Here is a 24,897-nt window from a genome sequence, read left to right as displayed (position 1 = left end):
ACTTTTAAGCTCATGAAAATCGGGCGCACGTTAGAGTCATTGGCCCGTTAAAATCCGGTAAATATGGTAGATGCACAAATAATGACTAGCTTGCACAAAAATAGAAAACCTACAATTTATTACGATTCAGAATAAAGACGTGTGTGCTAATAAGATGCATGAAACAACTAGGCAAATCCTCAGCTAATAGTACTTATGACGCTCACACTAGCTCCCGAGAAAGTAATAAATTGAAGGTTCCACTGCGCCACAAATGTCCTTGCCATATCCCATATTATGCTGGAACATCCCGTGAAGTAACTTGGCAGTTTGACATTTAAGAGCATATGGTGACGCTTGCGCTACCTGATGCAGTAGAATCCAATGCACCATGCTACACATCTATAATATTTCTAATTCAGATTCTCGTTCAAAATGGCCGCTTACCTACTCTACGGTACTATGGTGATTTGTTTCCTAATGTCTCAAGTGCTGAGCTCACCCGAAGGACATGGAGCAGACGGTGCAGTGGTGTGGTCAGTAATCTGTATTTATGTAGCGGTAACCAGGTGCTACTTTATGCTGGACTTATGCACGAAGCTTTGAGAGTACAAAGGGCACTGAAATGGAATCTCACCTGTGTGGGTGCGCAGGTGTTCCTTCAGCTTGGAGTTCTGTGGGAAGTTCTGAGGGCACAATGGGCACTGAAATGACTTCTTGCCTATGTGGGTGCGCAGGTGTCGCTTCATGTTATACTCGCACGAGAAGCTCTGAGGGCATAAATGGCAGTCAAATGACTTCTGGCCTGAGTGGGTGTGCAAGTGTTTGTTCAGTTTGTACCTTTGTGAGAAGCTCTCCGGGCACGAGGGGCACTGAAATGGCTTCTCACCTGTGTGGATGGGCACATGTCTCCGTAAGCTGAGCTTGTGCGAGAACCTCCGAGGACATGAAGGGCACTGAAATGGCTTCTCGCCTGTGTGGGTGCGCAGGTGTATCTTCAGTTTGTACCTTACTGCGAAACTCCGAGGGCAAAAATCACATTTAAATGGACGTTCGCCAGTATGTACCCTGGTGTGTAATTTCAGCAGATAACCCTTATCAGTCTCATAGTCACAGAGGTGGCAGCGGTGGCGGAGCCCCTGGCGTGAGTTGTCACCCTCAGCTGTTGATGGAGATTTAGAAGGCCTTGATGCTGCACAAACAAAATAAAAATGGAATTTATTACAACATGCGAAAGAACACCCAGGTGAAAATTTCCAACTGGGATCCAACTGGGATCAGCTGGGATGAACTGGTTCCAGCTGGAAACCAACTGGTCCCAGTTACACACCAACTGGTCCCAGTTATACACCAACTGGACCCAGTTGGAAAGCAACTGGGTAGCAACTGGGTAGCAACTGGTTCCAGTTGGGATCCAACTGGAACAATTTCCAGTTATACTGGGAGTGACTGGACCCAGTTGGGAGCCAACTGGAACATTCACCAGTTGTACTGGAATCAACTGGTTCCAGTAGAGAGGCAACTGGAACTTTCACCAGTTGCAGTGGAATCAAAGTTCCAGTTGGATTCCAACTGGAACTTTGACCAGTTGTATCAGTAGCAACTGGAACCAACTTAAACAATGGCCAGTTGTACTGGTAGCAACTGGTTCCAGTTTGAATCCAAATGAAATGGTGACCAGAAGTTTAAATGAAAGCAAGTAACATGCAGTGCTTGCTAAGACAGCAGCAGCTAGTCCTACTTATACTGAGCAATTAAGTTTGGCAGTTTTAGCAATCCTAGCAAACATTCTAATAGAAGTTTGTAACAATTAGTCTAATACGTTTGTATTAAGTTTTGTATTAGACCAATATAAATTTCTATTAGTCGTACTGATTTACCTATAAGATCAATAGACCGTGCGTATTAGACTTATTATTATTAGTCTTACACAAGCAGTGTTGCGTGTCTACTAGTTTCTCTATTAGACTAATAGGTCCTATTGGCCTTATGCAGATTGTTGCTGGTCTTATACAACATGTACTGCTAGATTCCGCAGCTCTTGTTTGCTGGTGAAAGTAAATCGACAGAAATTAGACTAGCGGACCGCTTGCTTGCATGGAGAGGTGTTTCTAATTAATCACTGAATAATTAAAAATTCTGCTGTACAATTGTGTAGCAGATTGCATTCGCACATTTGCATTTGTTTCAGCGCACCATCTCTCAGCGACATACACAAAAGCGACGTGCGCCTACACGGTCTTGCCAATTTTGCTTCACTGAGCCTCGTCGCGATGAGTCGTTGAGGAAACAGCTAGTGTTACAGCACACGAGAAAAAAAAAAAAAGAAAAACCCGAACAACCAGCCATCAGATCGCGGTGCCCGGTCAGCTTTCGAACGACGGTCAATAGCAGCAACCATATTTGTTTGCCGCTGAAGTTTCGTCAGTGTTGTATTTTCTGTTGAAGTGCGCATAAAGTAGATGTTAAACTTTTAATCTAAATTACTAAATTGATATCGCATATAAAAGGCCGTAATATTTATTGACATCAAAGAGCTGTATCGCAGAGAAGGGAACACGGCGGGCGGGAAGAATATAAAGCTGCGACCGTAGTCAGCCGTAGTTGCGCACAGCACGTGTGCCATGGCGGCTGCCATGTCAAGGCGAGGCGTCACGCGAGGCGTCACGCGAGGCGTGCGTGCATGTTAGTGAATGAACGATGTGTTTTTAAGGAACCCGTGGTGTTAGCGCCTGCGCATCTCATTAGCGCAGTAGTATATTTGAATAGTGTTATCTATGGCTGCTGTTGTGACTTCAAAACAACACAAGGCAACTGTTTTACCCCTGCCCTTCGCGGCTTTGTGGATTTATCAGTGTGCATCGATGTGCAGTGTTCTCCCCGGCGCCGATTCACCATTTCGAGGTAATTATACTTCTTATTCTTCTTAGTATGAAGTGTTTTCTTCTTTTTTTTTTCCCGTAAGTACTTCTGTACAGTGCCGTCGGGCCGATTGCTGTGTGCGTTGCAGCAATGACATGCCTGTTTCCGACAACGCTGTGCAAGATTTCTGTCTAGAGTTCCTTATATCTGTCTACAGTTTCGATGGAACACACATGTTATGTTGATTTTGTGTGCTTTATAATTGTCCTATCGTGTCACGTGGCGTCATTTTTTATTATGATAAACATTTTGAGCTAGCATATATCACTGTCCTAAAATTAGTTTGGTAATTCTGTATTCTAATTCTTCTATATGTGTGTATTTTTGTGTCCAGGTTTTTTAACCACTTCCTCAAAAGCACGTCCTTTGGTCGAAGTCAACGAAAAGCTCGCAATCAAGATTGCTGACCTGATGAAGATCTCGAAAGATGAATCTGTAAAAATACATGCTGTGCTAATAAATGCTTTTAGCAATTTTACCTGTTTTTCGTTATGTATTGGTACATTGCAACGTTTTCTTTCACTAACAGACTGTAGTAGTGTCAATAACCGAATAGGCTATTAGGGTTTGTATTAGAATTTTTGCTAGGGAATTAAGCAATAATAGCTGAACTGCCTTAGTTGTATGAAATCCATCAGCAGAATACACTTTTGATACGCTTCTGCATGCGCCAGTTGCAATGGGGTCCAACTGGGACCAGTTGCAACGGGGACCAACTGGGAATTGTTCCATAAACCAGTTTAACTGGAACCAGTTGCATTCCCAGTTGGAAATTTTCACCTGGGCATACATCCTAAAGCTAACGATGAGCTTTCTTCTCATTTTTTTTATTAGAGAGGGCTTCAGAGAGATTTCAGGTATGATGGAACAAGGCAGGGCTGGTTGACCTTTCTGATTTACTAAAAAGTGCGCGCCCCTCGCGCCCTTTCACTCGCACATACAGCGTTCGGCGCGCGGCGACGATTTCATCTCCATCGACGTCATACGGAACCCCACGGCGACGCCGACGGCAGAAATCTGCTTTTGAGTGTCCATATAATTGCTATCGCAATAAAACATTTGTGTCTGAAGCTTGTTGACCCTGCTTCCGAAATCTACCTATTTTCACCAAGAAATACTTTTTTTTAGTGGTAACAAATAATAAAATGAGAATGTATACTGCTTGAAGATGCTCAAGGTTTTCCAAAAACCATAGAGAACTGTGTCAAAAAGCTACAACCCAGCTTCCTCTCTCATCCTCAACAATCATTTAGTAGCCACATGTGACACTTGCAAAACTTCACTGACAAATCACTGGCACCAGAACAAATATATCTCATATGAGACTTCATCAGTAACTTTCTCCTTGTTGACTGCATGTAGAACTTTGGGGATGTTTTCATAAGTTAAGATTGAAAACAGCCAGCGCGGCCTGTCACATGTCACCGTTGTTCATCCAAGAAAACTACTCGCAGACCTGGGCTTTACTAACAGTAATCCTTATAAACTTAAGGAAATGTAACAACATCTTGAGTTGTAGTTCTGCCCAAAAGAAACCAAATGGATACATGTTCTTCTCCTTGTGATCTGTCATCACACAATTCTGGCCAATTCTTGCAGGAACTATTAAGAAATGGTCAAAACAAACCTCTCTCTCTGCTAAGAGCAATGTGAATACTCATACTAGGGCACAAAGGTGAAAACTAACATAATCTAAACAGCTGCATGCACAAGAGAGGTAAGGGTGTACATTGTTAGATTCTGGTTACTTAGTTTTGTAGCGTTAGCTACACTGGCCTAGCCAAGCCCGTTTCGCGCGGCACATCAAGAGCCGTGCTGCGCATGCGCAAGGATCAGTGATGTCACACAGCTTGCGCACCGGAGCCACCGGAGCCGGCACCTCTCGCGCACTCCGCCGCCGCCGCCGCGCGCGACTCACCGCCGCCGGTCTGCGCATTCCAGAGGAGTGACGTCGTAGCCGTGGTAGACGCACTGGCGCCGGTGCGCGCTCGCTGTGCAGTCGCCGTCTCACACTGCGCTGGAGCCGCTGCGCTTCTGACTGGCGTTTGCCAGTGTGGTATAGCCATGGAGAAGGAGAGCGCAAATGCTGCTCAACAGCGCAGAAGAACGGAGAAGCTTGACTCATCGGATCCCGAAGTAGTTGCCTGGCAATTAGCGGTTGAGCGTAGGAGACAACCAGGAAAGCTAAGAATAATCAGCTGAACCTTTGCCAGGGTTCGTACACAATTTTTGGCTGAAAATTCAAGGACATTTCAAGGATTTCAAGGAGCGTAATTTTCTTTCCTCACATGACTTAGGAAAGGAGCCCTATTTTCGCACTAATTTCTTTTTCAAGAGCTGTTATCTCCGCTTCTTTATCTTTGGCTGTTCGACGGAAACTGTTTACCTTGACAAGATAAGTCAGGTCATTTTTTGCTTCGGCGTCTCCGAAAAGCGATCCGCTGACTCCTGCAAGCACTTCAGAGTTTTTTGGAGCTTTGTCTTCTTCTCTTGCATGCTCTGTAGCTCTAGCTCGAGTGCTTTTCTCTTCAAGGTTACCTGTTGTGCTACAGCTTGCTTCTTCTGTTCGTCCATGTATAACGCATATCTATGCCTGGCTTGGCGCACTGATGACTTCAGTTCTTTCAACAGTGGAATGTTAAGCAGCCCACCGTGGGTTTCACGGCCTCGCAGATGACTCGTAAGATATACGAGAGCTCTGGCCTTTTTTTCGACCACGATCTGCTTGTTTACACTGAAACCTCTTTCTACTGAAGCCTGCCTGAAGCCTGCCCATGGCTAAGCAAGAGAAGGACCTTCAGTACTTCCCATAACATCTAGAATGCTGGGTCATGCTTCAAAAGGCGCACGAAGAGAACGTCAAGGCGTTCATGGTCTCTTTCATAGTTTTGCAGTTCATGCCGTTTTTCTTCGCAGAACTGAATGTACTGTGTACACACAATATCTCTCTTGTGCTCAGAAAGAAGCTTACTGTCATTTAAACAGTTAACAACTTTCAGCTTCCCAAGGCACATTTCTGTCTTTGCCATCTCTCTGGGGTCGAAACATGACAACCCTCGAACCAGAGGGTACCTAAGAGGACTTCTCTCCATGATTTTCAGGATCATGTTCACAATGAACTTACGACACTTGCCCCTAAATTCAAAAACACACTTGGTACTCGCTTTTCCGCTCTTTAAGGTCTTCTCAGCCACACGTCCAACGTCCACCTTCTCAAGTGACGTGTAATTGGCAGTATCATGAACATCAATTCGCAGCAGTTTCGTGATGCTCGTGGCTTCTGTCAATACTGAGCGCTTCACGTACCTTGCAAGGAGGCTCCTCAAAACAGTTTAAAGCTCTTTTGCTAAAAAAAATGTCTTTGGAGAATCACTCTGAAAAACAGTCAAGAAAATTGCCAACCCCACCTGCACAACCATTGCAACGTTTAGGAAAAAGTTCAGTTTCGCAAGTGCAAGCTGGTCCTTTAGAAAAGCACTGATGTTCTCATACGCTCTACATTTCGGCAAGGGTAGCCTATGGTCGCTCACTGCTTCGGTGTAGTGCCTCAAATGCTCCCACATAGCCAGGGCTCTCTCCAGTACTGGCACGTTCTCGACCCAACGGTGGGGTACAAAAGGAAGTGGAAACAGCTTGCTCCCTGTTTCTTCAACAAAATCTTCACGGCGGGCCGGTGCATCATGGAAGAGTGAGAATAAGCTCGACAGAAAGGTGTCAACTGGCCAGCTTGTCGCATGCATTCCTGCTTTGTAAGCATTATGCACTGTGTGCAAGCCACATGAACCAATATCCAAGCACTGAACTTGAAAGTCATTTTTCATGTGCTGCTGCAACTTGTTGAAAGGGCTCCAGTTGACATTCGGCCGGGCCGTCCATCGAGAGCTGCACAATCCTGCTCAGGGGAAAGGAAGCGAGTGTTTTCGTCTACTTCTGCATAAGGTCGTCCGCTGTGCTGTGAACCATGAATGTGGAAGTCAGATATCTGGTTGTCACCTCACAGTTATTCCACAATCTGACGTGAACATCAAGTTTTTTTCTTTGCAGGTATGCATTCAAGGTTTCGTCAAAAAACACAAGAAAATTGTCAGACTTCTCCAACATTTGTTGTACTTGTGAAGTGAAAAATGGGCGCAGACCGCAGCAGGGGACGTATGCGCACTTTTTCTCAGGAGCAAGTGAAGCTTCTCGCGACCTCGCTATCCGGAAACATCTTTTGGAATAGCTGGGAAATGGATCCACTGGAGCTGTAGGAGTAGTGTGACGACACAACTTTCATCGTCCACAAAATCTCGGCTTCGATCACGGAATCAATGCTTTCTGCAGTCTTCGTCAAGTGTCGCAGCCCGAGAGGAAGTTGCCGTGCTTTCACGCTGACAAGCAGCCTCGGACGACAGATTTGCCTCTTGCATGAAACTTGCGACGGATAAGCAGCCCTCACCTGCTGCAGCTTTGGATCAGTGCTTCGCGCCTTTCTGGTGGCTCTTCAAGGCAGATTCCCCCATCGTTGCAATGTCGACCGTCTTGTGACATATTGTGCACTTTGCTCGATAAGGATCGCTTGGTTCTGGTCTCACCCAGTGACGATAGTCCGTATGTTGCAGCCACGCAGACTGAAACTCGCACTTCCCGCCTGGCATCTTGCCAAAGTAAACACACAACGCAAACGCGAACTTCACTGAAATGGCACGCACGAGGCCGACAGACGGCCCCCGACTATACTATCTAAAAGACACTTACTAGTGTGCCGAGAGCGGGTGTCGCGGTAGCATCGAGTGTGATGCCTGCTGCCGCCGGCCGCTTGGTGCGCTGCACTTCGAGACTGTGCTGGACCATGCTGAGACATGGGCGGACTTCAGGCGAGACATGACGCGAGTCTCCCCATTTGCCAGGCGATCTGCCTCTTATATTGTTGTCCCAATCCGCGATACATTCAGGGTCTGCGGACGCGCTGGGTAATGAGATGAGCCGTTTCTTTCCGCGTCTCTGTCTGGGAAATCGCGGTTTCGTGACCTGTTCAAAGTTTCTTTAGACAGACGAGTGCACACATAGATGCAAAACACCCACTCACAAGAAAAGACTGCAACGAAAGCGGCAGCAAAGCGAGAAATTAACTACGCATTGCAATCGACGCGTAGCAATCAATGCATCGCAAACGAACGCGAGTCGAACACCGCAGGGTTTAGCATGGTACCGACAGGCATCGCCGTCTGGTGGCCAGCGGTGGCAGGCATCACTGCCCGTGGCCACCGTCCCGCGTTGGAAACGCTCGGTGGATGGCACACTAGAGTATATTCTAGGCACTATACACAAGCCGAGCGAGCGATATGCCTCGCATTGGATTGGATTTCCAGTGCATATTAGTTGCCAGACGACGTAGGGGCTGCGAGATTTAAAACCGAAACTTCCCGATGTTGCCCTTTAGTCAACACAGCTTGTTTTCATGGGCATTCGTAAGCGAAAGGGCCTTAAAAATCAGCGTGACTTGAGGAGGTACGTCGTTAATTTCCTCTAGCGGAACAAATCCCACGGGATTTTCAAGGATCACAAGGAGCTCACAGGTATTCAAGTAGTTTCAAGGGCCCTTGAACTTATACTGTCAATATCAAGGATATTCAAGGATTTCAAGGGGCTGTGCGAACCCTGCTTTGCTAACGCTACGTATATCCTGGCATAGCCGAGCTAAGCCACTGCAACTTTTTTCTTTTTTATGAAGGCATAGTTGATGAATAAGCACTTATAAGTTTGTTGCACCTTCAGATGAAGGACTACCACACTAACATCTCCGATGAATGCAATGCAACCGTCAATGCCCCTGCAACCTTCAACATAGCCAGTCATAGGGATACCCTAGCATGTTGCAACACCTTGTAAAAACATACTGCATACTCCCACAAACTTTTGCAATGTTTATGCTCGAATACACCAGCACGTGGCATTATCACTTTGTGGTGTATGACGCAACTAAACTTATATGGAATAATCACAGCCTCATGGAATGGCTTCTACATTCTTAGAGATTGTTGTATTTACTGTCCGCGCCTTATCACAAACACTCGTCTGCTATAAAATTGAGCGCAGCCGAGAGCGGGTGCCACTCTGCTTTTTGACCACCGCCGAGCACGTTTGCTGGTATCACCCCCGCCGAGTTGTTCATTTCTTTGTGGGCGCAAGTCAACTTAAGACTTGTTTCAGTGCTATGTCACAGTCTGCCCATCTTTTGTCGCCTGCATTGTCCCCACTACATGACATCTGGTGGAGGTGCTGGGTATGCACCAAGTCCCTGCTGAAAAAGCCACAGGAAAAGACTGGATTGCCAACCCCAGCGAGGAGGCTCGAAGTAGCCGCCATCTTCTAGGGCTACCGCCGGAACAGGAAACTCTACCAGAGCATACTTGACATGCAAAAAAATTCGGTGCCCATTATGACCTTGCCAGAGGCATCCACCTATCATCCTGTAGCAGCCTCGGGTGCCTGCCACCTACAACAGCACGCCTAGAGAAGACCTGGAAGAATGGCTCGACCAATTCAAGCGTGTGGCTACATTCAACATGTCGGAGGATGACATGAAACTCCATTACGTTTTCTTTGCCCTCGACAGCCATGCGAAAACATGCTACGAAAACTACGAGGCATCGTTGACAATGTGGGTTCTTTTCTCTTGCGTGCCTGCACTGCACGCAAAACAGAAACACTCATCGACCTGCACGTGACGCTGGCAAGCACTTGCAGCTTTCAGGAGATTACATGTGCAGTTGACTGCGAAGAACAGCACCGACTGTTGCCATCACAACCACAGCCTCAAGAATGATGGCTGACAGCATTGTCCATTGAGGAGTTCAAACTGCATAGGGAATTCCTCACACGATGACTTTGAACAGAAACCCTCAAACTATAACGCACGCCACTGCAGTACACCCCGCCAACCCGCGCAGGGAGCTCTATGTGCAGCCCCTGCCACCACAGTTGTCCACCCGCCCATTCATATTTCTGCCCCCCCCCCCCCCCAAGCTCCGCCAAGCAAAACAGACCCCTGGATGACCCCCAACCGGCAAAGTCCATGGTGCTTCTACTGTGGTGAGGCCGGCCACATTCTGTGACATAGTTCATACAAACAGATGGCACTTCGGGGTTTCGCCCTCAACACACCATGACCCCCACAGCAATCGAGCTAAATCGAAGACTAGGTGCGCCTCGCCAACTACTCGCCTAGCCGTTCATCAAGGTCACCATCAGCTTCATCCAAAAGCTTCGCATCACCAAGCCCCAGCTATGCAGCGGAACGGCCAACAAGGTTCCCTAGCCCTCATTGGGGAAACCAAAAGCAAATTCTGGAAGTGAGGTTGCTTGCTGGCAAAGTGACTCCTCCGACCACGCCACACGACGATGGCGCGCCCATGATGCCACCATGGCTACTAAGACGATAGCACATACAAAGAAGCTCCATTACACACTCCCGCTTCAAAATGATATCACCACTCAGCGAAGTGATGACATGCCCCAGCCACGAACACATCACCCGCCGAAGCCGGGACCTGACACCAAGACTAACGTGCAAGAATCTACGACCTGGACGTAGTTATCGATGGCCGTAATGTCACAGCACTAATCAACACGGGAGCAGACTATTCCGTGATAAGCGGAGGACTCACTGCGCAGCTAAGAAAAAGTGACAATAAAATGAGAGAGGTCCCAGATCCGCACAGCCGGAGGCCATCTCGTCTTGCCGACGGGACGATGCACTGCATGAGTGAATGTTGACACAACTACCTATCCTGCTAGCTTCGTAGTACCGCAATGTAATCTTGGGCATGGACTTCCTTACTGAGCATCGACTTTCGATCCAAGCTGATCACACTTTCCACGGACAAAGCCATACCATGAAAGACGACCCTGAAGCATTACCCGGTCCCAAGTGTCCTTGATGAAGAAGCGAGCATACCAGCCTGACCAGGCGTCATCGTCTCATGTTTACCATAAATGCCGAGAACATTAAGGACATTATCGAGAGAAACAAGCAGTTGCTCTAAGACCGAGGTCTGGGCGTCGCAAGGGTCACAGCCCATTTATGTAATGAAAAAGTCGAGCTGCTGGTGGCAAACTTCAGCACGGAATTCCAACACATCAACATAAGTACCACAATTGCTTTCTTGGACGAACTAGAGGACATTCGAGATGCCTTCTGCCTTTTCGGCCGATCCCTACAAGGCTCGTATAACCAAGACTCCAAACCTGCCTTCGACGTCAACCCAGTGCAGCCCAGGCACAGACAAGACCAGATTCGCAGTTTCCTTCGGAGTTACAGGGACTGTTCTGCATCCTCAATAAAAGTCTGCCGAAGCATTGCATTATAAGTGGTGAACATGCCTGACCTCTCTGCCGGAGCCCCTACTGTCTTGCCGTAAGAACAAGACTCCTCCGGGATCAAGTGAATAAAGTGCTTTGCAATGACATCATTCAGTCTTCGCAGAGTTTTTTGGCGGCACTGGTCGCCCTTGTCACAAAGAAAGACAGGAGCCTACGGTTCTGCGTCCATTACCGCATATTACCAGCATAAAGAAGAACGCTGTCTACCAGCTCCCAAAGATCAACGACACCCTTGACAAACTCCGCAATTCCAAGTACTTCTTGTCCATAGATATCAAAAGCGGGCACTGGCAGATTTTAACCCGTCAAGAGACTCCGTGAAAAGAGGCCCTTTATCACCTCCAATGAGTTATTCTAGTTCCAAGGTCATGCCATTCAGGCTTTGTTCCCCTACCGGCAATGTTTCAACAAGTAATGGACACAGGGTTGGCTGGCCTGAAGTGGCAAACCTATCTCGTATATCTAGACAATGTAGTGGCCCTCACGGCGAGCTTCAAAAAACACCTTCAGAGGCTAAAGGCAGTACTGGACGCAATAAAGGCTTCTGGACTTACCCTAAAGCCTGAGAAGTGCCACCTTGTGTACCAGAAGCTGCTGTTTCTTGGCCACATCATCAGCAAGGACAGTGTACGCTCCTACTCGCAGAAGACAATCGCTATCGTGCGGCTCCCACAGTTTGTCAAGAACTTTTCGCGCAACACCGAGCCTTTGACCCAGCTGATAAAGGCAGAGGTGCCATTCAAATGGGAAGCGCTACAAGCAGAAGCTTTCAAGGAACTTCACTGTCATTCACAGTCCCATACTGTCCTTGCACACTTTGACAAAAGCGCTGATACTAAAATCCATACCAGAGCAAGCAGCGTGGGCCTAGGTGCTGTTCTTCAAAAAAACGACGGGCTGGAGAAAGTCATTGTAAACGCTAACTGTTTGATGTCAAATGCCAAGGTAAACTCTGCAATTCAACTACCGAGAAGGTTTCATCGTAGCAATATCAAAGTTCTGTCCATACCTTTACAGCCAACCATTCAAGGTTGTCAGCACCCATCACACCCTGTGCTGGCTTGCCAATTTGAAGAACCCCTTCAGCGGCCTCGCTCGATGGAGCCAGTGTCTCTAAAAGTTAGACGTCACCGTAATATACAAGTCTGAGCGGAAGCATTCAGACGCTGAGTGCCTGTCAAAAGCACCGTGAATGCACCCCCGAAAGACGACGACAATGACGCTTTCCTTGGGCCTACCAGTAGCAGCACTTTTGCGCAGCAGCAGCGCTTGGACCTCGACTAAGAGCATCTAATCCAATACCTGGAAGGCAAGGCCTCTCCAACCCCCGCAGCATTCAGGCGTGGATTCTCGTGGCATTGTTGTGAACAACTTTGCACCCAGCAAGAATGGATACCTTCTTGTCGTCCCCAACAGCCTTCGAGAACAAATTCTACCAGCTTCCCACAACGAACCGACAGCTCGGCACCTCGGGTATACCCGAGTTGGATCCAAGACATACTATTGGCCACAACTGTTCGCTGATGCTGCATGGTACATAAGAACCTCCTGTGACTGTCAGCGACGAAAGATGCTGCCGACCAGATCAGATGGACTGCTAAACCCTGTACAGCCATCAACAAAGTCTTTCCAACAGATGGGAATGGACCTCCTTGGCCCCTTCCCAATATCAACTTCGGGTAACAAGACCAAAGGACATGGAGTGGAGGGTGCAGTGGTGTTTGGTAACCTGTACGAATGCACAGGTGCTGGTTCATGCTGGACTTATGCAAGAAGCTGTGAAAGCACAAAAGGCACTGAGATGATATTGTCACATTGTAGTGACGGTGAAGAGTGACACACTGGGCCCCCTCTTCGATTATCCATTCCCGACAGTCCCGGACTACTCGACACGATGCTTTCAGCCAATGAGCATTGCATATGCAGTCTTCCGGACAGTGCAGGACTGTCAGAGACGGATAATCGAAGAAGCCCAGTGTCAAAACTGTGAGTTACAAATTTAACTCTTTATTGGGCAAACTAGTGCCCAGCAAAACAAGTAACACTTGAGCCCAATCATAGTGGTGAGCGTCGAAAATATGATCTGTGAGTCCAGCGCGTCGGCTTTTATGCATGACTCGTCGAAAGTTCCTGGCTGGTGCCCTCGTGCCTTCCAGACACTACACAATTCGTGTTGCGCATGCAATCTGATTATACAAGGTTCGGTGAGAACCCACAAAACACATAGAATCAACGATAACATTCGAGTAAGTTCCAAATCACACAGACACGTCTTTCGCTGAGCGATAACTTTAAGTTCTTGTAGGGTGAAAGGCAGTCCCCAAGAAAACAATAAATAAGTACACGTGCCAATAGCTCACCTGTGTGGATGAGCAGGTGTCTCCGCAAGCTGAACTTATGCGAGAACCTCTGAGGGCATGAAGGGCACTGAAATGGCTTCTCGCCTGTGTGGGTGCGCAGGTGTTCCTTCAGCTTGGAGTTCTGTGGGAAGTTCTGAGGGCACAATGGGCACTGAAATGACTTCTCGCCTATGTGGGTGCGTAGGTGTCGCTTCATGTTATACTCGCACGAGAAGCTCTGAGGGCATAAATGGCAGTCAAATGGCTTCTGGCCTGAGTGGGTGTGCAAGTGTTTGTTCAGTTTGTACCTTTGTGAGAAGCTCTCCGGGCACGAGGGGCACTGAAATGGCTTCTCACCTGTGTGGATGGGCACATGCCTTCGCAAGCTGAGCTTATGCGAGAAACTCCGAGGACATGAAGGGCACTGAAATGGCTTCTCGCCTGTGTGGGTGCGCAGGTGTATCTTCAGCTTGTACCTTACTGCGAAACTTCGAGGGCAAAAATCACATTGAAATGGACGTTCGCCAGTATGGACCCTGGTGTGTAATTTCAGCAGATAACCCTTATCGGTCTCATAGTCACAGAGGTGACAGCGGTGGCGGAGCCCCTGGTGTGAGTTGTCACCCTCAGCTGTTGACGGAGATATAAAAGGCCTTGATGCTGCACAAATAAAATAAAAATGGAATTTATTACAACATGCGAAAGAACATACATCCTAAAGCTAATGATGAGCTTTCTGTTCTTTTTTTTCATTGGAGAGGGCTTGAGGGAGATTTTGCTTGACCTTTTTTATTTACTAAAAACATTTTTGTTTGAAGCGTGTTGACCCTGCTCACTAAATCTACCTGTTTTCACCAAGAAACACTTTTTTTTTATTTATTTATTTATGATACCCTCCGGGTCAACAGACATTACAGAGGGGAGCGGTATAAAATACAGAACAACAAAATTTTAACTACAAGAAGCAGCACAATGTTTCTGGTTATACGATAATAGTTATGAAAAGGCAGAATACATGTTACAAAAAATACTATAAATACAATAAATACAAAGAAGCAGTCCAGTGTTTCTAATTATACAATAATTGCTATAAAGAGGCAGAATACAACAAGATGTTACAATGCATTCGTTAATGAAGTCACAAATTTTTCATGATCTGAGATTGTTACTACCAATTTGGGAAGGCAATTCCAATCATTTGATGTGCGTGGTATGTATGACTCTAGGAATGATTCTGTTTTACACAACCGAATTCCAACTTTATAAGCATGATCCAGACGGTGCGAAACGTAATGGGGAGGAAGTATTAGTAAATCGCGCAATTAAGGATGATGATACAGTTTGTGAAAAAGGCTTAAACGAAGCATCGCATGCCGAGAAGCAAGCGTAGGTAGTTTAAGGTTAGCTTTCATTACCGTGATGCTCGAGATTCAATTGTAATTACAGAGTATAAAACGGACCGAATTATTTTGCACCATTTCTAGCGAATGTACCAAATTATTGATGCGGATCCCAAACCGAAGCGGCATATTCTAACTTGGGACGAATGAGTGTTTTATATAGCATTAGTTTGAGAGACGAAGGCGACTTTGCCAAGTTACGACGAAGATATCCGAGCATGCGATTAGCGTTGCAGACAACATGAGAGATGGGAGTATCCCATGTTAGATTGCTACTGATGTGAACTCCGAGGTACTTATATGAAAATACGCGGTCGAGTATAGTACATTATTTAGGTGATAAATAGGTAAACTAATAGGTAAGAAATAATAAAATGAGAGAACATAGACTGTTTGAAAATGCTCAAGGTTCCCAACAAACCATAGAGAACCGTGTCAAAAAGCTTCGACCCAGCTTGCTCTCTCATCCTTGACAATCATTTAGCAACATGTGACAAAACCACCGTGACCAGAAATCACTGTCCTGGCTTCCGTCGTCTGATCTTAGCTACTCGTAGATAGCCCCCTACCCAACAAATTCATTACCCTGGCCTCCGAAATGGCGCAGTCTCAGAGGTCATGTCACTGACACAACCATAAAGCATGGATAGCGGAATCACAGCCTGAGCGCATAGATTATGTTTGCAAAGCGCAGTTTACGTCGCTCTCTCGCCCTTCGTGCCCCTTAACCGCTGTATTTAGGCTAGCTCATTGCTTGCGAAATTTTAGTGGAATTCCCACACGGACGTAAGCAAAATCCCGATCGTGCCACGTTGCTTTCCATGCAGAAAGCACCCACTGGTATCTTCAAAGCTCGTGAGATCGTCTACTAATTAAAGACCCCACGTGTGTCTAGGACAGAGCGCGTGTACATTGTCTACTAATCCTGCATGGTAAAAAACAAACGCTCGAACTTGCCAACAGAAGTGATCAACATATATGCCAACAGCAATCGGTGAGGATCTGATTGTATACCACCCCAGCTACCGGCGTGAAATAGCCACATGCAATATTTATATGCTTCCTCGCACACCAGTTCCACTCACCTGAAAAGCGAAATCTACCTACTATTTACAACGCATATAACAATGAGCATGACAGGATCTGAAGTGAAGGTGCGAAAACGACGACGGACGTAGAGAGAGCACACACAGACACAGGGTGCCAGCTGTCATCATGCTTAACCAACACGCCCAACTATCCATCCTAATGAGCATGACAGATTTTGCAAAACACATCAAGAAAAGCAAGCATGTGCACCTGATCACAGTGCTTCTCTCTTAAATAACACAAAGACTAAAGCTACAGCCAGTAGACCACTTGTAAAAAACTTGCATGATGGCACACAAACCACCAATGTAACAGAAGCGATAGCTCATTGCACAGTACTTGCTGTCTGGAATGTGCAAAGTATGCAGAAGCACATGGCATCTTTCACATCATGGCATCTAACGGCGTGGGCATCGTTTTAAGACAGCTGTCATCTGCTAGCTGCTTGTCCGAGCAAAAATCAGCTGACAGCTCAGAGTCCACGGACAGTCCGCGACTTCAATGAAAAACAAGACAACTTTTCGACTGGTGGGCGGAGCTTCTGAAGCTGTTCGAGCAAATCGTGGAGTGTGGGACAGCAGTCCCAATCAGTCTGGGACTGTCAGGGACAGAAAATCGAACAGGCCCAATGTTGGAGGCACCTGTTGCAATCTGGGAAGCACCCGTTGTAACTTTGGCAGGTCATGTCAAGGAGCCACACATTAAGTCATGTGTCTCTTTTCCCTCTTTGCATCAAGTGTTTTTGTGAACTATGTCTTAATAAACGCAGTCGAGACACATCCCACCATGCCGATGCTGACCTTTGGGTCTATTGAACTCTCTGTTGCCCGCGCTATCATTTTGGCATTTGGTTCGGCTCTATCTCCCAGTTACTATTTTTTTTTCATTGGCTTATTCTCAAAACTGTTTTGGGTTCATACCCCTTTTCATTTATGTTTAATGGGTTTAAACCTGCGATACCTGTGGTGGTGCAGGTTTCCCACACTTTTATTTAGGTTGCTTTCATTCACAGAGGGGCACAAAAAATAGCCGTGTCTCTTCCAGCGACTCATAACGATGTCATAAGTGCCGCGAAGTGCCGCTATAAGATCGGAGCAGCCACCGAAGCTCCGTGAAGAAGTGAACGGGTGCACGAGCATGGCAGCACGAGGCACGATCTCGCAGTGTTCGAACCAGCTGGGCAGCAGTGCCGAGCTTCTGGGGTGAATGAGGCGAGAGGTCCTGCCAGGTGAGACCTCCGTGGCAAGGTGCGGAGGATCGCGGAGCCGAGCGCGGACGAGGGCGTCCGAGGAACCAGGGCTCCAGCTGCCAGTGCTCGAGACGCTGGCAGACCCGAGGGCCGCCGGTCCCTGAGCTGCTGTACCTGAGCTGTGCTGAGCAGCGTTTCAGTCTGGCACAGATGTTGCTGTGCTAGTCGCCGTGCTCACGTGTGAGCGCCGCACGTGGATTGCGAGCGGCATACGAGCTGGGCACCGAGGCCGTGCTGGACGTGCGACTGTAGCACGTCGGTCGCGAGCGGCGTACGAGCCGGACCCTGAGGCCGTGCTGTTGGACAAGGCGTCTCCTGGCTGCGGCCGCTGCTGCTCCTGAGCGTGCCGAGCCCGAAAACAGTGCTGGACGGGGCCTGAATGCGCCGTCGTCGCAGCCGGCTCGAGCACGGGTGAACCCACAGTGCCGTGACGACAGACCATGAGCCTCGCAACACGGGACTGTTTCAGCCCGTTTATCCTCGTGTGCTGCGTGTGGACCTACTGACTGCCGTTCCGCAGCTTACCAACTCTCTGTATATATATTTAAAGGTTCTTTTTGATTTTTATAAATACTCCCAAATGACTCTCTTTCTTCCTCATCACTGCGCACTAGCAAAAGTGTCGAACAGTCCTAAACACTAAAAATGACGTGTTCTTTCATTTTCACTATCAAACACAGCTATTCTTGTAAGCTTTTTGTGGTGCTCCAGCTTGCATTTGAAATGTAGAATTCTGCCCACCTTCTGAGTTGTTGTCAGTAGCAAATGTTGTGACCATCTGAGCAGGTCATCGCACCAAGCTAGGGAAACTACGCCATTTACCATAAACTCACACAAGCAAGCAAAAGTAAGATAAGTGTGCACATCTGCTCTCACTGCCTACCTGATGTGGAGCTGGACTGATGCACAGTCTGTGTAGTTTGCGAGCTCCTCGACTCGCTTCCTGCTTTGAAGGAGCATCCGACAGACTTGTCAGCCACAGGCAAGCTGCACTGCATAGCAGCATTGACCTGACCAACCTCGAGAGGAGTGTGGCATGACGCTTCGGCAACAGCGATGCCTAGGCTCATCACTTTTGTCAGTCCTGCACAAAATAGTTTCGAGCAATTGCAGTGCAATTACAGAATCAAGGGAAAAATACAATAGTAAAAATGATGCAGACTACAATACATAGCTGTAGAACACAAAACTAACATTTGGGTTCAGTAAAGGGCTACCACGAACAATGCACACTGAACACTTGAAAGCAGGACAACCTCTCTCTGTGCAAGGTTCATGACAGAACAACATATCTCAGACTCATCTGACAAGTTTTCATCTTATGCAGTCATAAGTTCTAAACCTACTGGTGTTGTCCAACCAATGTAAGCTGACTGCAACATGGCAGGGTCATCGTCATCAGCCTGTTTATGTCCATGGCAGAATGAAGGCCTCTATCCACAATCTTGTGCCAGCTGGTAGAATCATCTGCTTGTAGATTTCCACATTTTATCTGCTGTCCATGTCCCTTCCTTTGGTACCCATTCAGTAATTGTAACAGACCACTGACCATACAGATTACATTGCCTGCCCAAGTTATTTTAAGGTAATTAGCATTTTTAGGGTAATTCACGCACTTTAGAGCATCTTTCTGCCTAATATCTCACCATTTTCCAGTCAATTAGGGTCACTGGGTAGCCCATGGTCGTATTTGCAGAGAATGGCAGCAGTACTGAGAGAACTATATTCGAAACCACCGATTGGACTAGCTTGGATTAGTGAATTCTATAAATAAGCGTATAATGGTCGCATTCATTTTGTTACCCTCACCCATAACTTTGTAAACAAAATGCGAAAAAAGAAAATAAAAAAATTACGCGCACTGCCACTTACTGTGTGATGTGAGAATTCCAGAACCTTTTTTTTTCAATTACTCCTGGCAGGTGACATGCAACAATCATGTGTGGTGCAGTTCGCAACATCGGGGAATTGCCAAGAATGGCCAGTGCCACCGCCGCCTGTTGACGCTTCTCATTTTATCTTATTCGCCAATCACGTGAAATCTCTGAATTGGAATGCATCGATCCTCCACGTTTGCTCCTGCGCTCGTGTGTTCACAAGTTCACCACTATCATCGCCTCTGGATGGGGAAATAAATGAGCTATAACACTCACTTTAAATAGAGAGTGGTTGACTTTCCAAAATGAGATGGAAAAAGAGCGGCTAAACAAAAGTTTGAGGCTGACGAAAAATGTGTACACGATGGCGCTCCCTATAACATGCACTGTGGAATACAAATGTATGAAGGCGTGCTTTCTGAGGGAAGCAGGTCATGTTCGCGGAGAAAGAAGACACTTCTCAAGTACATGACGGAGATGCGGAGCAACAGCTATGCAGTTTCAATGAAGATGCTGTATATAAAAGCACTCAACATCGCACGGCTACGGTGTTCAAAGCCACTAATGAATAGATCGAGCGCTTCTGCAAGTACTTAGCTTAGATAAGGCAAGTAAAACCGAAAATGTGTGAGAAAAAAATATTTTGCCCTTTTCAATGAGTAACGACTGCACCCCCGATTCACACCCCAAACTTTTTAGAACTACAGTGTAGACCGCTTATAACGTAAGTCGCCGGAGTCTCGAATATCCGCACTATAAGCAGTACCGCACTATAACCAAAGCAACAATTTTCAAGGCCCGCACATATGCAAAACATGTGCACCGAGCCACCACGTGTATGCGACAGTCGAGGAATGCGGCTAGAACGTTTGCATTCAATTTGCAGTCGAATCTCGTTAATTCGAACCAAATCACGCGGCGGTGCCTCCGAATGGCATTGCTTCGGCATCGCCATAGAGTAAAAGCTTAGGAGAGACCCCTCAATGTCGCGCGCGAACAAAACAAAACAAAACAAAAACGCGGCGGAAATTTCACCCTCTTTCAAATGGCAAGGTCGCCAATTCTGCGTTGCGCCGGAACATGCGTGTACGTGCCGACGTCTCAGCCATGCTACCGTAGCCACGCGTAGAAAATGGCAGTGAACCCTTCTTTCTCCTTTATGCTTCCTCTACTTTCTAGTCACATGTTGACCTTGCACGCTGCGGCTACGGCGCAGAGGGAAGCAGCGGCGCCGTCCCAGGCCGGCCAACGAAACTGCCCCCCAACACCGGCAAATGCCTGCTTCCCGATAACGGCAGAAAACGAAACTTCGGGGAGCTGGCGCCGGGCCGGCTGGAGGGGCGGCGCCTGCACGGAGGCGGGCGCGCACGGTGACAGTCAAAAGTGAGGGAGCTATGAGGGAGGGCGAGGGGAGCCACCGAAGCGGCAGAGTTGCCGAGGCAAAATCCGCTTCCCTGTCGCCCTCCTCCCTCACATTCCACGGTCTCCGTGTGCACCCTTCGCCGTGCTGTGCCGGCACCGCCCGTTCCCTGAAGTTTCGTTTACTGCCGTTATCGTGAAGCGAGCATCGGATGGCATTGGCAGTTTCGTGGCCCTCGCTCGCTATGCGCGCCGTGATATTTCACGACTCGCACTAAGATTCTGGTTTCAGCCTCACTGGCTGTTCGTTCGTTCGCACCACGTGCCCTTCTGCTCCACTTCATCTCTCTTTCTTCCTCGAGCACTCCTTGGGGCGCTCGTTTGAGGCGAGCGTTCTCTGTCTCCGCTGACTTCCATACTCCCAGGCAGCCGCACTGTAACGGGTATTTCGTTTCCCGCAACTGCACTATAAGCAATACGTGTATACATGGAGTGCTATAGGAAAATTAACGGGAGTCTGAAAAGACCGCACTATATCCGGTCCTGCACTATAAGCGGTTACGTTATAAGTGGTCTATACTGTACTTGTGGCCATTACACGCATATACAGTCGAACCCACTTATATAACAATATTCAAGGGCCATGAAAATTCCATTGATATAACCGATAATTGTTATAGCCGGGTTGCATGAAAAAAATCAAAATGGGGGGATGGCAGAGCTGTCGTGAGAAAACTATGATGTCAGGGAGGCCAGTGCCTCTCCCCACCACCTTCCTGCATCCGGCTGCTGATTGTGTTCACTCGTTTAACTGTTTAACTCTGCTTCCTGCATGCACCGATCACTCGTAACAAGCCGCAATTGTCGGCATTCAAGAATGGCTCTGCTATAACAACTGCAAAGCAGGGTCACGAACGGCAAGTGACATGCGAGCTCCGCCGAGGCATCGCTTTGGTGGCCTCAAAAGGGGCCTTTTAAAAAATTGAGAGAAGGTTGCTGTGGCAGCCTCTCACCTTGAGAAATCCAGAAGAAATGCTGGGGTGAAATTGCCACAAGCGCTTAGCTACATACTTCTCACTGGCTTGCACGAGAAAACCCCATGTCCATCAGCTTTGCTTGCTTTATGCGAAGCTTGCCGACATCCTTTTCTTGCGAAGGTCCCTCACGAAAACGAAGCCTCGCAGGAACTGAATCACCTGCAGGGCCTGTTGCAAGGACAACGTTGAGGCAGCCTGCCCTACTGCGTCATCGCTGCCATCGTCGCTATCCGATGCAAGCACGTTCGCAACGATTGCCTCATCGGTTAAAAGCACATCATTTCCAAATCAGTAGCAGTGTGCTTTCTTTTCCCTGGCAACATCGTGCATTGCCAATGATGAGCGGGTGGATCAGCCATCTATTGTTTCGGCGGTGAGTCAAACGAGACTGAGAAACCACGTGGCCCGGAAGGACTTCGACGCAACCAACAAAGACGAGCACGAGCGACCTCATCTGTTGGCAGAAGTGCGTAGAATGAGGGGATTAGCGCGCAATCGGGGATTAGCGCCCAGCATAATCAGGGCTATCAGCGCAGTTGGGGCGGCCCATTCGTGTTCGGAGAGGTAGAAGGGCGACGGGAGAGAGGCGCGGGAGGCTGGCGATGCGGAGAAGGCTGGGAAACAGCACACGGCAGCGTGTCAGCTACTGGATTCTTTTTTTTTTTCCCCTTCAAGGATTTCCCATTCCCTTTCAGTGTGTACACCCAGTAGCCAGACTTCGTTATAACTGACAATGCAGCATGGAGGCATTGTAGTAAGCGGGTTATTTCACCATAGAAAACATACCAAAAGTTGACGGTGCAGCAGCTTCTCATTGTTATAACCGATATATTGCTAAAACCGGTATCGTTACAAGTGTGTTCGACTGTATATAATGTTATGCGACACTGGGTGTGCCCTTCTTCATAATATTCATTGTTACATATAAAACATATCGCCAACTACACATGCAGCGTAGGATGGATTGCTAATTGAGGGGTGGAAGCAGGCTTGAGTCTTTTGGAGAAGCTCGGGAAGCAAGAATAATGCTGCTTTGGAGCAGATTCGGAGCATCAAAAGGCGAGTTTTGGAGCAGTGCCAGTCTGTTTTGGAGCAAATTTCTAGGGTCAAGCACCACTGGTAATGGCAATTTCTGGTAAACACAAGAAAAGAATTGAGACGGTTTTTACTCAACATTCAATACTGAACCGACTACACTTCCAACAAATTAAAAATGTATATACATGTTCCCATCATTAAATCATCACTGCTGACAGAGTAATAACTAAGAGAAAACTAGAGATAAGCGATGCTTTGAAAAGCTAAACCTGACTAGACTTCAAACAAATTAAAAATAAATGTTCATGTTAAAGGGACACTAAAGTGAAACAGGAAGTTAAGCTGGAATAAAAGAGGGACCTTCAGGAATGCACGCAGTTTTTGTTGGATGCAAAAATATGAGTTATTAGCGGAGAAATTCGTAAACAAAGACCAAATATCTCTTCCTCAATTTGTCTCACTCCAGATTTGGTGCTGAAGCAGTGTCGTCACAGATTTCATTGCTCTCAGCGAATCAGAATGCGCCATGATACGTCACCGCTTGCGTAAACGGCCGAGGCGCTTGCTGTATCATGGCTGCATGGCAGCTGCATTTGCGTTCCCCGCGATGGATACCATTGCTGCTGCTGAACCTTGCAACGAAGAGCTCGCCAGGGAAGCAGGACTGCATTTCAGCGATATTCAGTGAAACGGAGCACGAAATGATCCTCCGTGCTCGAGCGGTAGGTGTTTGCGCGTGCGATGGCGGTGCGATGGCGGTGCGCCGCCGGCTATGCCGGCAGAAAGCAGAGCTTCATTTTGTAGATGGAAGGCGAGGCGTCCGGTCCGCCTGGTGACGATGTTCCCGACAGAACAAGCGTGCACATACTCAGTATGGTTATTTCGTGGCTTTATTTAATGACATTCAGCACTCACCGAGACGCCAGTTTGCTGCTGCAGGGGCACCGGTAGGGAGTTTAATGAAGGCCGCATTGAGGGAAGCTCGAGAAAGGACTGGCCTCTGGGGCACGCCAAGATCCTTTCCGAGGACCGCTGCCCCTGAGCAAGCGCCTTGGGCCATTTATACAGCCCTCAACACTACACACACGAGGCATTTTCTGGCTGTTTCCCGTGAAGTCAACGTTTTTCGAGCCATGCAACACGCAACCAAACACTGTAGAACAAAACAGGCGTGCGCGATGATGCATGGAGCAAGAACGAAACTACGAAACTATCACTACCGGATGTAGCGCGGATTTAATTTTGGGCTAAGCTTGTACTTCCTCGCTTAAAACGATTTAAAAAGTTGGCAAATGCTGTTTATGTAGGTTTAAGGTGTATTTCATTTTGCGTTTTATTAACAGCGATAAATCGCTCTCGACCAATCGCGACCGGCCTGCGTTTGTAATCTCCGACATCACGAACGTGTAGCGTGGGAAACTAGAGATAAGTGATGTTTTGAATAGATACAGCTGACCAGACTTACGACAAATAAAAAAAAATATTTGTGTTATCACAACACCATCGTTGAATGAGCAACAACCCAAAGAAGCCCAAGAAAAGAGCGCTACAAGACTCGCACATTGCTGGTGGGACAATGCCAGCTGCATTGGCTGAAAATGGAAAATAGCTGGACGACCACTTTCCTGTAGCTCTTTCCTGCCCTTTCCTGCTCGCTAGCTTTTTCGGGCTGGTCCCATCAAACCGTGCCGCCAGGGAGCGAGCAGAGAGAAAAAGAAATTATGGGGTTTTACATGCCAAAACCACGATCTGATTATGAGGCACGCTGTAGTGGGGGACTCTGAAAATTTGGACCACCTGGGGTTCTTTAACGTGCACCTAAATCTAAGTACACAGGTGTTTTCGTATTTCGCCCCCATCGAAATGCAGCCGCCGAGGCCGGGATTTGATCCCGCGACCTCGTGCTCGGTAGCCCAACACCATAGCCACTGAGCAACCAGGGCGGGTATCGAGCAGGGAGTTCGCTTGAGCATGCCACGTCGCGAATGACAGATGAATGAATGCGTCTCACCTGCTCCCTGTGCAAAGTGGCTGGCATTGAACATGTCACTGTTGCCTCTCATTTGACAGCACATGGAGGCACCGCGTGGGAGCAGTTTCGGTGCAATAAATGCGTTTTGGAGCAGGATAGAGCAGGAAAAGCTCACTGATGCAACGTGGCGCAAATGACGCAGCACTTCCACCCTTTTCATTGCATTATTGTCACCAATCATCTCCAAAGGATGGATGTGCTGTCAATTTTTC

General features: G+C 47.6%; 1 protein-coding gene across 2 annotated transcripts in view; it reads right to left on the bottom strand.

The window, feature by feature from the left end:
- Nucleotides 1-24,897, bottom strand: part of LOC119453898 (zinc finger protein 271-like) — a 62,997-nt gene that overhangs the window by 22,946 nt on the left and 15,154 nt on the right. For both annotated transcript variants that reach the window (XM_049667043.1, XM_049667044.1), the window contains 3 exons: nt 18,226-18,426; nt 13,626-14,264; nt 617-1,171 (listed from right to left, as the gene is read on the bottom strand). In XM_049667043.1, coding sequence (XP_049523000.1) covers nt 617-1,171; nt 13,626-14,264; nt 18,226-18,426 — 1,395 coding nt within the window. The remainder of the gene's footprint in view (nt 1-616; nt 1,172-13,625; nt 14,265-18,225; nt 18,427-24,897) is intronic.

The sequence above is a fragment of the Dermacentor silvarum genome, chromosome 5 (assembly GCF_013339745.2).
Source record: "Dermacentor silvarum isolate Dsil-2018 chromosome 5, BIME_Dsil_1.4, whole genome shotgun sequence".
Lineage (NCBI taxonomy): Eukaryota > Metazoa > Arthropoda > Arachnida > Ixodida > Ixodidae > Dermacentor > Dermacentor silvarum.
This window is presented reverse-complemented; position numbering and strand designations above follow the sequence as displayed.